Here is a 15,109-nt window from a genome sequence, read left to right as displayed (position 1 = left end):
GAACAATGCATGCTGTACTGAGCCACAAGGTTAAAACATGTTTTTTTGTTTATTGACCATTTTTTCTGTCCAACAAAGTCAAACTTTAAAAAGTACAGAATATTTCAAATGACCGAAAATAATCTTTTAAAATGTCATCTTTGATATTTTGGTAGAATATACAGAAGATACTAGATATATCAGAATATTACACCTCACTCTCAACAAGTTTAAACTATTGCTGCTCCTCTAGGATGTTGTAGAACTTTCCATGAGCTGGCAGGCTTTCTTATGCTTTGGCCAGTGCTGAACTTGACATCTTCTGTGGAAACAAACAAGCAAACGAGTTAAATCTCTACCTCAATAGAGCAAAAGTAGCATGCTTCCAATCATTCCCTAGCCCTTGTACTATCTTGGGGGTCCATATGACCCACCATTACTTTGACGTGTTATCCCTCCCATGAAAAAGGTGGATGCAATTTCATGTCTGCCATGGATACCAGAGAAAACATAAAAAATCATTGGAAAAAACGTTCACTGGGCTGTCTTGTGGGTTCCAGATGACCCCAGTCCCAACGTTACCGTGCTTTGGATAGCTCAGGGCCCCAGGGGTATATGCAACCTGAGCCTCCAGGCCTCTTTTATCCCTCCATTCTGGCTCTTTGGCCTTAAAGGAAAAAAGCTATTGCTTTGAAGATAGTTTGTCATTTATGTTTAGAGTTTTAAACAGAGGTGATTTTATGTATTGAACAAAAATATAAACACAAAACTTTGTAATGTAAATGTAAACTCACTTTGTGTTTCGGGCTTTCGCAATCAAAACTCCCACGTTCACGCAAGACTTAAACTAAATTTTTGGACTTTAGATACAAAACGTGCAACAACTAAGCAAACGACAAAAGTTAAATCTGTTGAACTTTTACCAATCAGGGACTGGGACTCGGTAGTGACATAGAGTTAGTGTCCCTTTCAAAACACGGAAGTACCAACTGTTGGAAAGTTGATCATGGAGGAGAAATTAATAATTGCAATTTGTTCCTGGATAGATTTACAACACCTAGTCTTTCATGTATTGCAGTAGTGCTGTGAGAGAAAAAGCTTGAAGCATGATTCATGAGATTTGGACTGCTTCGACATTTTGCAGCAAGCTTCTTCCAACTGTGAGTACATGGATTTGAAAACCAAAGTAACTGGAGCCAGTTCAGACCACCAAGTAACCACTAGGTGGTTTGTTAAACATGTAAAATGACTCAATGTCAACAGCAGATCTGAAGAACTCTTCATGAACCCAATCCAAACCAATGGGATCCTGTGACCTCGGGGTTCATCCATCATCTATTGTCTGATTGTTGGATTTTAGTTCAGGTGTGCATCAGTGAAGAAGAATAAAGCATGCCTTACCTGTGGCAGTACCACTCTGCCTGACATCGAGAGCATCGCTTTGAAGCCTCTCTCCCACATGATCCACACTTGGGCTTTTCCTGATGAAAATTCTCCATTACGTCCCAGTTATAGATTTGACCCAACCTAGAGGAAACAAAATGTCTTTGTTACGTTCCGATCTACCTTTGCAAGTGTCTCAAGCTGGTGTTTTTACCTCTTTGCCAGTTGGGTCAAGTCACTTTCTGAAGGGTTGAATGTTTCCTTGGCCTGATATTTAGCTATTCCCTTCCACTTTCCAGAGTTTGTTTCAACAATGTGGGTCCATATTTTTGGGATCTACACACGAAGAATCCAAGGGTTAACACACACTAATGCTACGTTCACACCAGGCTTGTGTTGCATTCAAGAACGTCTTGAATGCGTGTTGTTGAATGCACTTTTAGCCTGTTGTGTTCACACTGGACTGTCACTACCTGATACTAGCGGATACTGGCAGTCGTCACTCTTTCAACAGTAGGTTGGAGGAGTGACTTCCTCGTTTCATACCCTCTTCCAACCTACAGTTGAAAGAGGCTTGATGAGAAATGTCAAAGCAGTTCAGACCTCATCAGTCTTTTGCTGGCTTATTCCAATATATGAAAGACTTAAATTATTAATTTCTCCTCCATGATCAACTTCCAAACGGTTGGCTCTTCCATGAATTGAGAAAGACCCTACCCTATTACCAAATCTGAGTCCCTACTTGGTCAAAGTTTAACTGGTTTAATTATCAACACACGACCATTGAACTTGTATTTTGTAGGTAGAGACAAAAAACAGACTAAAAACTTGCAAAGCGTTGCATGAATTAGAGAGTTTTGACTGTGGAAGCCCAAAACATGCACATTTCCATAAACCTTCCATTGGAAGTGGCCACTTGAAGGCGTGTTGTCCAGACCAGTGTGTATGTAGCATTAGAGAAGCATTAGTGCACAACTGTACCAGCTCCAGGAGAAGCTGTTTCTTTGGTGGGGCTGGCTCCATAACAGCGAGTTGAGTCAAGAAACGCTGAAGTTCCACCAAACTTGGCATCTGGTCTATCAGTACATCTGTCAAGAAGGTCCTAAGCTGTGGAACAAGAATAATGAAGCAAGCAGAAGAGGCAATGTTATTGGGAGAGTCCTATCACTGCTTCTTAAGCAGTAAATATGATTGTAAAAATAGTCTGACATACAACAGGAAGAGGAAAGTGAACTTATAATAGGAGGAAGCCCCTTCGTCAAAACAAAAACTGGAAATCTGTGGTCTAACAAGGAAGTGAATCGGATGTGACATTACAAGACAGTCATTTGGCAGCATTTCCTAAAAATCAATCATATCTTCACAAAAGCCAAGAGAATTGATTGATAAGGATCAATTATAAAAGGTACATACTATAGTATGCAGTAGGCAGTACTGTCAGTTGATAAGTGGTTGTCTGTATTTGATTGATTGTATACCTTAGAGAGTTGATCCCTGTTGAAGCTGTTGAAGTCGTACATTCTCAGGGAGTCTTCATTAAGGAGCAGATTGTAAAGAGAAATCCAAACCTGACCATCAAGTTTGGTCATCTTGAAATAGTCTTCAACTGGAATCTTCTGCCAGCTGCCATCAATGTACTTTTGGACCTCCCCTATAGCAAGATAGCAGATTTTAGATAAAATGCTAATCAAAGTGCAGCATCTACATTTATGATGATTTATACACATGTGCAAATGTTTGTTTTTTTTTAGTTATGTTTCCAATTTCCAACTTCTTGTAGAGAGAATTATAAAATGTAATGAAAGTAATTTTGTTTTATAGCAAAGGTTCATGGGATCCATATTATCTTCAATTAACATCTTTTCATGACCAGTCTTATGTTAAAACAAAGTTTAGTCCTTTGTGTGGCTTTGCAGGCCAATTGAACCATCCATCTAAACTGGCTGAATCTCTTTTAAGGTCATTGGGTTGCTGGAGCCTATCCCAGCTATTGTTGAGTAAAGAGGGGGTACACCCTGGGCAGGTTGCCAGTCTGTCACAGGGCAAAAAATACTTCCATAACTATAATATTCTTACAAGACTTGAAAAAAGGGGAATTAGTCATCTTGTAATGTCCTTGTGAAACAAAGCTAGAAAGTGCTTCGTGTAATCTTCAGGAAACAAAGAGATGACTAAATTTGCATGCTCAAAAACCCTCAAAGGGGAAAAAAAATACTTTTCTTTATGTTTAACAGAAAGATAGTGATCACAAGAAGTGCTGCTTGAGAAAAAAAAACTGATATTTTTTTTCTAATTCTGTTAAGTTAAGAATGTGTAAGACTCAGAATGTGTGATAACCTTGTCTCTGGCAGCTCCAGGGGCAGGAAACAATCAGCTGAACGAGGACACAAGGCACGTTGTGTGTGCACAGCATGCGATTCATCACGCTTAGACTGTGACAAGAAAGAAGACCAGCTTGGTTTAACTTCTTAAAGTGAAGCATTCATCCTCTTTCTATGTGTTTTTCTACTAAAATGTTACAATAATTGATGATATTTTAAAGCAATTATATAAGACTAAATTACAAAGCATTTTCAGAAAAACAGCTTATTAGTGTCAAAATGGCAACACGTTTTTTAAACTTTTATTGGATTTTATGTAAATATACATTATTAACTAAAGACTCCTTTGTGAAGTGGACAGTTTCTTCTGTCTGATGAGACTCACTATTTTTTGCATTGGAGGTAGAGGGTGCTTCCCACTAACACAAAAGGCTACATCCGTCATGAAGCACAGTGGTGGGAGCATCATGTTCTGTTGCAGCCAGCCGTAGAGGCTTTTAATAAGGGGGGGGTGAAATGAAGGCACAAAAATTCTGGACCATGGTTTGGAAGATTATTGGTTTTCCATCATGAATCAAATGATTTTTGTGAGAGATCGATGCAACCTGAGAGAGCTTGACTAGTGTGGAAAGAAATATGACATAAACTCTCAAAGTTTAGTCATTTTAGCAAACATTTATTTCTTTTTCTACATTTCATTTGCTATAAGGAACGAGTTAGTAGACAAGGGCAGGCTGGTGTGTCTATCCCAGCTGTCCATGAAAGATGTTGAAGATATGTACTTAGTCTTCACCACTGATATGAATCTGTGGTGAAGAATGGTTATGGTTTGGTACAATCAACGCCAGGGTGTCAAGGTCAATAGTAGTGCAGAAGAGGTCAGGTGGAAAGGACAATCTAACTTCAATATCCTAAGTACGGTACAGACTGTTCGTTTGCTCCTTCGATGTTTGCTAATTAATAGGATTTCTGGCATCTAGGATTGAAGGATTTCTGATTTGTCTGTAATTTTCAAAGCTACTAATAGCAAGAGGTATACAATTGAAGCTTTGTGGAGAGACACACCAAATTGAGAGACAATAGAAGCTCAACCAAAAGCTCAATGTCCTAAACTGGTCCACAGGGTATGCAGCCTTTGAACTGGCAGAGAAAATGGATGATAACTTGGAGAATTGTTCTGCCTGGAATCTGGAAAACTGAATCAAATTGAACCAAAACAAAACTCAAATATTCAGTCAAGGACACAGCCGGTAGACAAAAAAAGCGAGTCTGCTGGCATCAAGAATCGTCTCATTTGAGTTGAGTGTGCTTAGACTTTGTCTTTTCAAAATATTGTGCTACTAAGAGTGAATTGTACTTCGTATTTGAAGCCACTCTTGCCTCCAGTATTCCTTGAGGCGATACAGTAAAAGTTGTACATACTTGTTGTTATGGCCTGTAATGTGGCACAGCACAGATACTGCTGCCAGGGAGATGCCAAACTCCAATGAAGCGCTCAACTCCTTCAGTTCCTTCAACAACACAAACATGTTTAGTCCCCAGTCACACAGTGAGAAACCAGTCTGCCATGTTTCTCAGATGTACCTCAGTAGAAGATACATTCTCCTGTGGTTTAGAGCTGGTGCTGTTGTCTCTGGTCTGTTTACTGGCCAGTAAGGTGAGCTTTCGGTGACAGTAATCCACCAAATCTAGAAGAGCGTCTTCAGCTGCCTCACATGAATCCTACAGAACAATTCAAAAAGGATGAAAAGTAATTTAAAGTCCCACTCCAATCATATTTTGATGTCTTACTGACCTTATGAAACAACACCGTCTGGAGCAGGTTTATGATCGTGGATTCATGGTAGATCTAAAAAAGAAAAAAGAAAAAAGAAAATAAATCTTTAATTGAAAGCCACAAGCTGATCATCCCAACTGCACACTTACCACCATGTAAAGTTGAAATGAATTCTTTGGATTAAAGTCCTGCAGCTGGCACAAGATGGGAAACACTTTGTGCTTCCACACCTCTATGAGGATCAGCTCATGGATCAGAACCGGTATCTGCAAAGAGAATGATGCATCAGTTCCTAAAAAAAAACTTTCAAACACTGTTGAACTTTTCTGAATGCCAAGGGAAATTTGTTGTAATCGGGTGAATGAAGATGTTCACCTTTCCAAAGGAAACCAGGAGCTCCTTGACTGTCTCATCGTGCATGACTGAAGCATCCAGCACTGCCTGCATGTTCAACTTTTGAATGTACTCATGCTGTGTGAACCATCTGGAATAAAGATATTCACAGCTGTGAACATCAGAGAACTTAGCTTCAAAGTCAAAAATAAATGTTTGAAAATTTAATCAATTTATCTGCTGTGATCATCTGAACGCTGACCACAATGTAACAAATTCTCTCAAACAAAATAGTAGAAAGGATGGAAAGTTTATATAGCAAATATTTTAAACACAATTACACATTTTCATTTCTTTTTATGTCGAAGTTTATTTTAGTATATGATCATTAGTAATGATAAAATGATTAAATGTTTGATTTAAGAGCAAAAACTTTTGTGAAAAGATAATTGTTTAAGTCTCAGGTATGAAGTTAGATTGACATAAAAATGTGCATTTGCCTCTAATGTTTAATGAATTGTAGTGTCAGCTAAAACACACAAATACTAGCTTTAGCTTTACATTGTTTCTATCATCTTACCTTAAAGAGCCCACCTCTTTGATACTAAAGGTTTCCAGACTTTTTACAAACGCCTCTGCTTCAACAGACAGAATACCAGACGTTTCCATTTCGATGTATCTTAACAAAAATATGTAGTTAAAGTCAGTCCTTTTAGTCGGATTCTCTTAAAAAGCGACTGTCGACAAACTTTTCCTCTTTGGTTGCCTAGGCGACCGCAAACCCAGCGCAAGCGAGTGCAGTTTTGGTTTGTTGCCGGTGGGGGGCAGTAGCGCCTCACTTTACGACAGGTCCAAAGTGATAGGCTGCTGAGTTGCTAGGAGACGGGAATGCGCGTTTACGACAGGATGAATGAGACAATCAAAGGGAGCCGTAAATTCGTTCTAACAGTGAGATATTTGATTAGATTCCTTTGTCTGTGTTTATTACACACGAACCAGCAATAGTTTTGTTATTTTCAATACTTTAATTTGTCTCAATTAAATTAAATGTTTAAGGAAAGAGACGCTTTAACCACCACTCACTGAAGTTATGGCTTATTTGTGTTTATTCTATTATTTTCAGCTTTATAGTTCCCTTTAAGTACAGTTACTTTTTTTAACTCCTCGTTAATGAAAACAAAGCAGTGTTTTAGGGCGTTATGATCTTTTTAAATGTTTAACATTTTTACAAGCCATCAATTCTAGAGCTTTAAAATCTTAAATGTCCAGATATTATCTAAAAATCTCCATGTTTTTTAATTTGTGATACTAGTTGTAAAATACAGTTCATTTTATTTAATGTATCATTTAGTTTTTTTTACATTGAAGAACATTTTTACAAGTTATTCCTGCTTCTAGGTTTGTTTTCTTATGCATTTTAGCTCATGTGAACTCAAAACTCTACATTTATGGCCATTTCCAGCATCTTTTAATGTCTTTAAATGGGTGTGCATCACTATATAATAATAGTAGTGCATTGTTGTGAAAGAAGGTGACATTAAACCAAAGATCTGCAATTTTTTTCCCCCAGATCTTGCTCCCATGATACTACACAAAACAATTGTGTGGGAGAAAAACAGCTCTCTAAAATCATAGTATTATCATTTTAAAAGTTCAAAAAATATATCCTAACACCTTCATTTATTACTTTCTCAGCACACTACTAATAGCTACACATTTACAGTAATAAACAGCTAATTAAATCACTAATGAGTTGCTATTTCAATGCTAATTGAAGGGGCAGATAATTTGTTTCCTTCTGCTGCCTTTTAATTAATAATTGTTTTGCACATTGTTCTGCAAGAAACAAGAACATATTTTAGTTTTATGTCAGAAATGATGAAAAGAAATGACTTGAACAACCAAATATCATCTTTATAAACAGATGTTGATCACAGTTCTGAACATGTTTACAGCTGATACAGTTGAAAATGTCAGAACTGCTTCACACTCCAGGCATCTTCGGTAGACACATCCAGGTTATTCATCCAGGTGATGGTTCTGTGTAACATCACTTCCAACAGATGACAATGTTCGGGTCGTTTTCCAGACGCTCGTCCAGTTCCTGGTAACTAATCCCTGTCAGATCAGCACATAGAAAAAAAATGTAACTTCATTTTAAAGCACATGTGTCAAGCAAGAGAATTTGGCCACAGAGAAAAAATATGGCGCCCAAAAATTCATAGCCGGAAATTCCTCCCTCTGCTGGAGCTGGCCGCAACAAAAATATCGTTTTAAGCTTTCGACCTTTTGCCATTTTTTTTCTCTGTGACACTTTCTGTCAGAGAAAGAAACGGTATTTTGCGGCTCCAATCAGCTGATTCACAGAGAAAAAAAAAGCTACAGTTTATTCACATTGAAAGGCGTAAAAGATTTAAATTATCATTTTGAAAGGGTTTTCTAAAGTTTAGGAAATTTCCGCTTATGGAACCAGCTAAAGTTACAATTTCCGCTTCCGGCGATAAATTGATTCTGACCAGAGGCCCCTCAAGTCAAGGCCCAGGGGCCGGATCCGGCCCTCTGGGTTAATTATATCCGTCCCTCCAGATCATTTTATTTTATTGTTAAGAATGGTCTGATGTTATCTTGCGCTCATTTCGAACTTGTATGATTTTGACAAAACATATTTTTTATTGGAGGGTAAAATATTGAAAGTTATTTAAGGTTTAAGTTGATTTATTCTTGAATACTATTCCTGCCTTTTTATTATTCATAATTATTCTAAAAATATATGTTTTTAAGTTTTACAAATTGACATTATGATAGCTTTTTGACTATTTTTGGCATTTATTAAGATTTTTTAGGCTATTTTGGAGTTAAGCTAATATTTCAGCTACACATTAGCTGTTTTGGCTAATTTAAGCTTTTCTTTTCATGTTTTTAGGCTGTTTCAGAGTTAGGCTAATATTTAGACGCTAGCTGTTTTGGCTAATTTAGGCTTTTTTCAGTTTTTTAGGTTATTTTGAAGTTTAGGCATTTTTTCAGCTACATGCTAGCTGTTTTGGCTAAAATAATTTTTTCTTTTTTTTAGGTTTTAGGCTAATTTGGCATTTAGCTCAAATTTCAGCTACATGCTAGCTGTTTTGGCTAATTGAGGCTTTTCTTTTAAGTTTTCAACAAATTTTTAAGTTTTAAGAATAGGTATTCAGCGAGCTTTTTAGACTTTTTTGGCATTTGCTACTTTTTTAGGCTATTTTAAGGTAATATTTTAGCTACATCCTAGCTATTTTGGCTTTTTTTTCTAAAAACGTAGTTTTAGAGTGTTTAATAAATGTTTATCCTGTTCGGTCCACGACCTAAGGTGTGTTTTGGATTTTGTTTTGGTTTTTGGCCCATGTGCGATTGACTTTGACACCCCTGTTTTAAAGCATTTTTTGGTTCTTGTGAGTCAAATAAAACCTGCCTGTTTTACAGCAGATCTCATCATAACTATGACAGCCGGTGTAGAGTCTCGGGGGTCGGCTGCGCTCATCGCGGATCACCTTCACGGGGTATTTCTGCAGCCGTCGAATGAGAGACTTCATTAGGCCGAACTGGATCAACCTTCTGGGAAAAAACAAACAAAAAAAAGTTCAACTTTGACTCGATATTCCACGAGAGTGTTTTTTTTTTTTTCTTTTTTCAGGAACTGATAAAGTGTGCCATGACCATGACCTTTCATCAACCCTTTGAAGCTGCTGAGCGTAGCGGGAGCAAAGGTCCCGCACCGTGGTTCCTGGGCTCAAACCGCAGTACAACTGGAACACATCTCTCAGGCTGGCACGCTTTTGACCTGAAAGTTAACACATTAAAAAAATAAAAAAGAATAGCAGCAAATACAAAATATAATTAGATACGACTCCTCCTTACCCTGTTTGGAAACATAATTGAGACACTCCTCCTGAATGGATTTGTCGTCAATGAGACTCTGGACTTTGGGGGTTGTGCAGTAAACATTAGAGTACTAGAGCAAAGGAAAATGAGATTACACACATTATAAATATATTTTAAAAAGTTTGATAAATGGGCAAATAAAGGATAAAGATTTCAAACTTTGTACCTGGAATATTGACACCAAAGTCACAACTCCATAATACCTGAGGAAAAACCAAACGTGAGAATCATTTTCTTCACATAGCTACACTTGTCATACTTCCATTATTTGCATATTCTTACAGGAGATTCTGAACCGCAATGCGAACAAGATTTAATTCCACGTCTGCTTCCGCAGAAATTTTTTGGATGTGTCTAAAACCGTCAATGTAGGGCAGGATCTGCAGAAAACATAACAGGCCGTCAGTTGGGAAGCTTTATTACCACAATAACAGACTTTACTGCGGCCTGTAAACGTTCTGTAACAGCAACAACACCATAACACACCGGTGCACTTCTCCTGAACGAGGGGCAGCGCAAATTAAAATCGAGTAATTTATTTCATGCCAGCTTATCTTCTGTTCTAGGAAATCTTATCACAGAACTTCTTCCAACTAGTAGCTGTGCGGTTCTGATAATGAGGCTCTACCTGTTGAGTGGTGAGATCCCACTGAGATTTGATAAAATGTTCTTTGCACTGCGCAAAGACGGGCACGTCATACTCCTGGACGATCTGGGGGTCCTTCCGCAGTGGGATCAGCTTTAAGTGAATCGTGTTCGAGTCATCTGAGACGGAGAAAGAAAAAAGACGAGTTATGAATGCTGTGGCTGACAGTCCACACATCTGGACAAAGAGTCTGAGCGGATGAAGCACGGGGAGGTCAGGAGTCTGACCCAGCGCAGGAATCAATGCTACAGTTTATCGAATCTCAATGATCTGTCTTAATACCATCACTCAATAGAGGCTTACGTTTTTTTTAACCTGCTGGCAAGTATTCCATGCAACTTAATTAGGACGGGTCCACTTCCAAAAAGGTATAAAAATCTAGACAAACAGGTTTTGATTATTCCAAGGAATTAATATGAATGCTAGGGATAACACAAATCAAAGCTAAAATCAAATTGTGTTTTATCGTATTAAAAAGTAAAACCGTTGCATCACTATGGGACACTTTCAATGTCAACCATTGAAAGTGTCCAAAACGAGTGTTGTGTTACATTTAGGATTTATTATTCATTGCATTATTACTAAGGATGTAAAAAATTGATATGTATGGAAAATGGATCAAGCATCAGAGGTATTGTTTGAAAACCACAAATATGATCAATTTTATGCTAGTTAAAAGATATAAAATCAATCAAGACGTAAAAAATCAATTTCTGGCAAACTGCAGTTTCTCTTTCTGTTTTTATTTTCTACAGTCTTTGTCCTTTTATGTAGACGTAATGCAAACAAAAAGACGTCCAATCATAAGCTTGCTTCTTCCAAGTCAAAACTGAAATAAATGTCTCTGACTAATGCCATGCATTATGAATAAGAAACAAATATTTGAGTGTTTTTTTGGTAAAAGAATAAGACAGTATCGTATCACCAAAAAGTGAGTTGAATCCTTCATGTATCGAGATGCTTATCGAATCATGTGAGAGGGAAACATACACAGTCCTGTTTATTATGTTACACCAGGCCTAGTATAATCCAACTGAAAGGTTTTTAATCACGCTTACATGCTCATTAGCCAATTTAAAATAAGTTTCTTTCTGAATTTTCTGTTTTTTATTTTTGTTTTGTCATACACAAACCGAAACAAAACCATAAACCGAAAATCAATGTATGAACCAAATCATGTCTATCGTTGAATCCCAAATGAATCCACAATAACTTAATAGTTCCGATCATCTTTTGAACTTTTTCAAAAGTGTTCCCAGTGCTCTTTTAATTATGATGATGCTGTTTTTGGCCCAAATCAAAAACGTATAATTTTCTAGGACATAGTTCCTGCAGCAGTTCATTAGAAGTTCACCTCTAAGTTGTGGTTGGGACAGTTGGTACAGAGAAAGTCAGCCCTGACTTCCCATCATCCTTTTGTTTACACTCTCTCTCTCTCTGGCTTACAGCTCCTCACAAGTCAGAGCCAACATTAACGGTGCAACAAGAACGTTGAGCAATATCAGAGCCAAAATAAAGATGTTCATGGATCTATTTGACTGCAAGTGGATGCATCAGAATGGAGCAGAACAGGAAGCTTGTGGCTTGATGATTGTAGTTCTATATCACTGCTACAAGCTTTTTTCAATGACATTTTTGCGTCTGCTCCTGATTCATAACGATTTGAGTTAAAAAAAAAATCCTCAGAATTGCAATTTTAATCTTGTTTTTTGTTTTAATGTCCTCTATCCTTAGAAAAATGCCAGACGAACATGTTAAAAACATATTTTTTCCTCAGAGTGGGTCTTCATGATGAAGCACATTGTCAAGACTTCAATTTAGACTCTAAGCCAACATTGAGCTTCAGTAGTTACTCAGAATGGAACAATTCTTTTGAATTTTTAAGTTAAATTTTTTGGAAAGAATTCAATTTATTTAAATGATCTTCACTATGGAAGCAACAATTCATTTTCCATACAATTTGGTTCAAACCTTGATTTTTGAGAAACGGTTTTGCTTTGGTTCAATATAGGATTTTTGTTTTACAAATCAACAACAAAAACCATAAAAATGTCAAGATTCAGTTTTTTATTTGCTAAAGAGTAGCAATGACAAAAAAACTTTCAGTTGGTTCATACTAAGCCTGATGTAATTTAATTAAACAATATTAAGTATTTTGAATTGAACACAACACTTGTGTTTGACACTTTCAACATGAACATACTGGTGTGCAGTAGGAATGCAACAATCAACTCTCCCCACAATATGAATTTGGTTTTAAACAGAGAATTGTGGAATCTCTAATCTTTACAATTTAATCCCAACCACAATATAACTTGGAATACTTTGTGACAATACTCACAAAAATCTGCAGTAACTTTGGATCCATAAACCCTTTTCCTGATAAAATCAAAGCTTTGTTTTGAAAATGTACTCAATATCCACAACACACAAAAAGACAAAACAATACCAATTGGTAAAGTGCAGGCTCCGGTTGCATTAAGGTCATCTAACAAGGTCGACATGATTGGTAGAAGCTTCTGTTTGCTCTCCTCATTAGAAATAAAACCACTCTCTAGCTGCAACAGAAGAGAAGAACAACAAAGAACCATGTTAAGATTGTTTCTGAGAAATGTTGATGTAAAAAACGGACAAAGTAAATGTGTTGAACATCACCTCTAAGGTTGTGAGGTACCCAGACAGCTTCTTGACAATTGGCTCAAGGGCACAAGTATCAGTCTTAGCGTCGCACACCAGGCCGAGGTTAAAGAGGAGGGCGTTTCGTCTGTACTTTTTATGTTCAATGCACACAGGACATCCGATTAACTTTTTCTCCATAGCTGTGCTGTAAACAGAGCCAAAATTAGGGCCTGGGTTAATAAAGATAGAGAGCAGCTTTCTTTAGAAACCATGACTGAGCAAAATCACTCAACAGAATTTCATATCAGGAAGAGAACTTTGGAATACATACACTGTTATTAGTTTGTTTTGCAGCTCAGGCTTGGTGATGATATAAACCTGGACTGTGTCAAACAGTTCTCTTGAGATGTATTCTTCTGGGACCTGATGAGAGAAGACAGATAGAAAGATGTATACATTAACTCAAACCATTTATATTATTTTTCATTTTCACATAAAATTGAATGAGGATTAAGCAAAGCACAATATTTATTTCAAAAAAGGCCAACATTTTATAGGAGCGACTCACATCCTCAGTATTTATTCAAAATGCTGTCATCTTACAGTTTTATTTGAATTCGGAAAACATTTATTTCAAGCAAGATTTAAAAAAGTACAAAAGAAGACAAACAAGAGAGATATACATTTTCTCACAGATATATTGAATAGTTAATAGTTATTACTTAGATGGACCATTTAAAAGAGATACATATCCATATTTATGCATTCTAAATTATCTTTAATCTCAAATCTTATATATATAATACGTGACACAATGAATCCATGAAATGTGATGTTTGTCAAAAAATGTTTCATTCATTGCTTGAAAAAGAGTGAAAGGAAACTAACATATAGATTCCCACACCCATTATTTTACCTTTTCCCCAATATATATGGTAACTTCAGCTGAAAGAGATTAAATTATTGCAGAAATTATTACACATATCACAGCTCAAATATCAAAATGGAGTGCCTTTTAAATGTTGTTTTTTGTTTGTTTTATTTAGTCATCTTTTTGTATTTATTTATGCTTGTGCCTTTAAATTCCATCCATGTTTATAGGAAGGCAATACAAACAAAATTGTTCATAATTGCATCTTACCAATTCTTCCTTATTAAAAAAATGTTATATACATATAATTAAATTTAGTAATAAAATGCGAAATGTCTTCGTTATTTGCCTTAACCAGACATTATTTACATTCTTTCATTCAGCACAAATAAAAAACATATCACATTTCTCAGCTTTATTAACATAATTTCACTTTTATTATTATTTGTACTTTTATAAACACCTGGCGTTTATTAAAAAAAACCCTGATACACAGTTTATGTCCCTAATTGCATGTATTTTCCTTGTTTTGAATAAAGGTTTCAAGAGAAAAAAACTATAAATGCATAAAAGTGCAGAGTCAATTTAAAGGGAAAAACACTGGCATTATAACTAAAAGTTTGTAAAGAAAACATGGACAAAAAAGAAAAAGGGACAAACAAGTTTTAGTATTTTTGCGTTAACAAAAAAAAGGCACAACAAATATTAAATTGTAAATTATATGACCGTTTTACAAACGTAAACAAAGTCTAGTTTACCGAATCATGATCAGATCTAACACAGACTTAACACTCACCTGATATGTAATCTTTGGACCCAGTGTGGGGTGAAACTCACTAAAGAATATGCACTCTATCCGAGTGACCATGCCTGTGACGAACCTCAAACACAGAGACTGAAAATAGTGTCAGGTAACTTTAGAGAAACGCTGTCAGAAAAAAATGACAGAGTGCTGTCTTCCTGCTTTAGCTAAAACAAGCTAGCTGCTCGCTTTTGAATGTAAAGAAAAAAATAGTGCCGCCATTTCAAAGACTTTCAAACTGTCGTAATATTGATCATCGTATAGACTATTGTATACTAAGTTCGTTTAAAGAAACTGTTGTTGCGCGGGTCTTAAAGTTTTTAAACAACATGTTAAAACCTACAGACAACAACAACCCATTTCGCCTCTCTTCTTCTGCAGAGTGGTTGAAGTTGGTAATCGAGTGACAGGCGCTTTGTCGTCACCTATTGGACAATGAGGGACATGACAACTTCTTCCTTCAATA

The 15,109-nt window shown here is 36.5% G+C and overlaps 2 protein-coding genes across 2 annotated transcripts; both read right to left on the bottom strand.

The window, feature by feature from the left end:
• Positions 1–30: 30 nt before the first annotated feature.
• Positions 31–6,601, bottom strand: zmynd10 (zinc finger, MYND-type containing 10). The gene is made up of 12 exons (XM_024269584.2): positions 6,374–6,601; positions 5,836–5,944; positions 5,610–5,726; positions 5,479–5,532; positions 5,268–5,405; positions 5,106–5,194; positions 3,700–3,794; positions 2,841–3,013; positions 2,344–2,469; positions 1,577–1,698; positions 1,381–1,506; positions 31–301 (listed from the first exon to the last, which is right to left on the bottom strand). Exons 1-12 carry the CDS (start codon positions 6,460–6,462, stop codon positions 229–231), a joined length of 1,311 nt encoding a protein of 436 aa, XP_024125352.1. The 5' UTR covers positions 6,463–6,601; the 3' UTR covers positions 31–228.
• A 1,081-nt stretch (positions 6,602–7,682) lies between these two features.
• nprl2 (NPR2 like, GATOR1 complex subunit) lies at positions 7,683–15,079 on the bottom strand. Its single transcript, XM_024269585.2, has 11 exons — positions 14,638–15,079; positions 13,302–13,393; positions 13,007–13,175; positions 12,801–12,909; positions 10,334–10,470; positions 9,988–10,085; positions 9,872–9,908; positions 9,682–9,775; positions 9,487–9,604; positions 9,236–9,378; positions 7,683–7,911 (listed from the first exon to the last, which is right to left on the bottom strand). Exons 1-11 carry the CDS (start codon positions 14,707–14,709, stop codon positions 7,844–7,846), a joined length of 1,137 nt encoding a protein of 378 aa, XP_024125353.1. The 5' UTR covers positions 14,710–15,079; the 3' UTR covers positions 7,683–7,843.
• Positions 15,080–15,109: the final 30 nt, after the last annotated feature.

This window comes from Oryzias melastigma, linkage group LG5 (genome assembly GCF_002922805.2).
Source record: "Oryzias melastigma strain HK-1 linkage group LG5, ASM292280v2, whole genome shotgun sequence".
Lineage (NCBI taxonomy): Eukaryota > Metazoa > Chordata > Actinopteri > Beloniformes > Adrianichthyidae > Oryzias > Oryzias melastigma.
The sequence above is the reverse complement of the archived record's forward strand: the minus strand, read 5'-3'. Positions and strand labels throughout refer to the sequence as shown.

Excerpts from the sequence above, each read along its gene's own strand:
- zmynd10 (XM_024269584.2), bottom strand. The coding sequence starts at position 6,462 with ATGGAAACGTCTGGTATTCTGTCTGTTGAAGCAGAGGCGTTTGTAAAA. Across the intron at positions 5,727-5,835 it reads TCCTGGTTTCCTTTGGAAAG|ATACCGGTTCTGATCCATGA; the intron begins GTGAACATCTTC and ends TTCTCTTTGCAG. Across the intron at positions 302-1,380 it reads GCAGAGTGGTACTGCCACAG|AAGATGTCAAGTTCAGCACT; the intron begins GTAAGGCATGCT and ends TTGTTTCCACAG.
- nprl2 (XM_024269585.2), bottom strand. The coding sequence starts at position 14,709 with ATGGTCACTCGGATAGAGTGCATATTCTTTAGTGAGTTTCACCCCACA. Across the intron at positions 9,776-9,871 it reads CTTTGGTGTCAATATTCCAG|TACTCTAATGTTTACTGCAC; the intron begins GTACAAAGTTTG and ends CCTTTGCTCTAG. Across the intron at positions 7,912-9,235 it reads TGAGATCTGCTGTAAAACAG|GGATTAGTTACCAGGAACTG; the intron begins GCAGGTTTTATT and ends CTGATCTGACAG.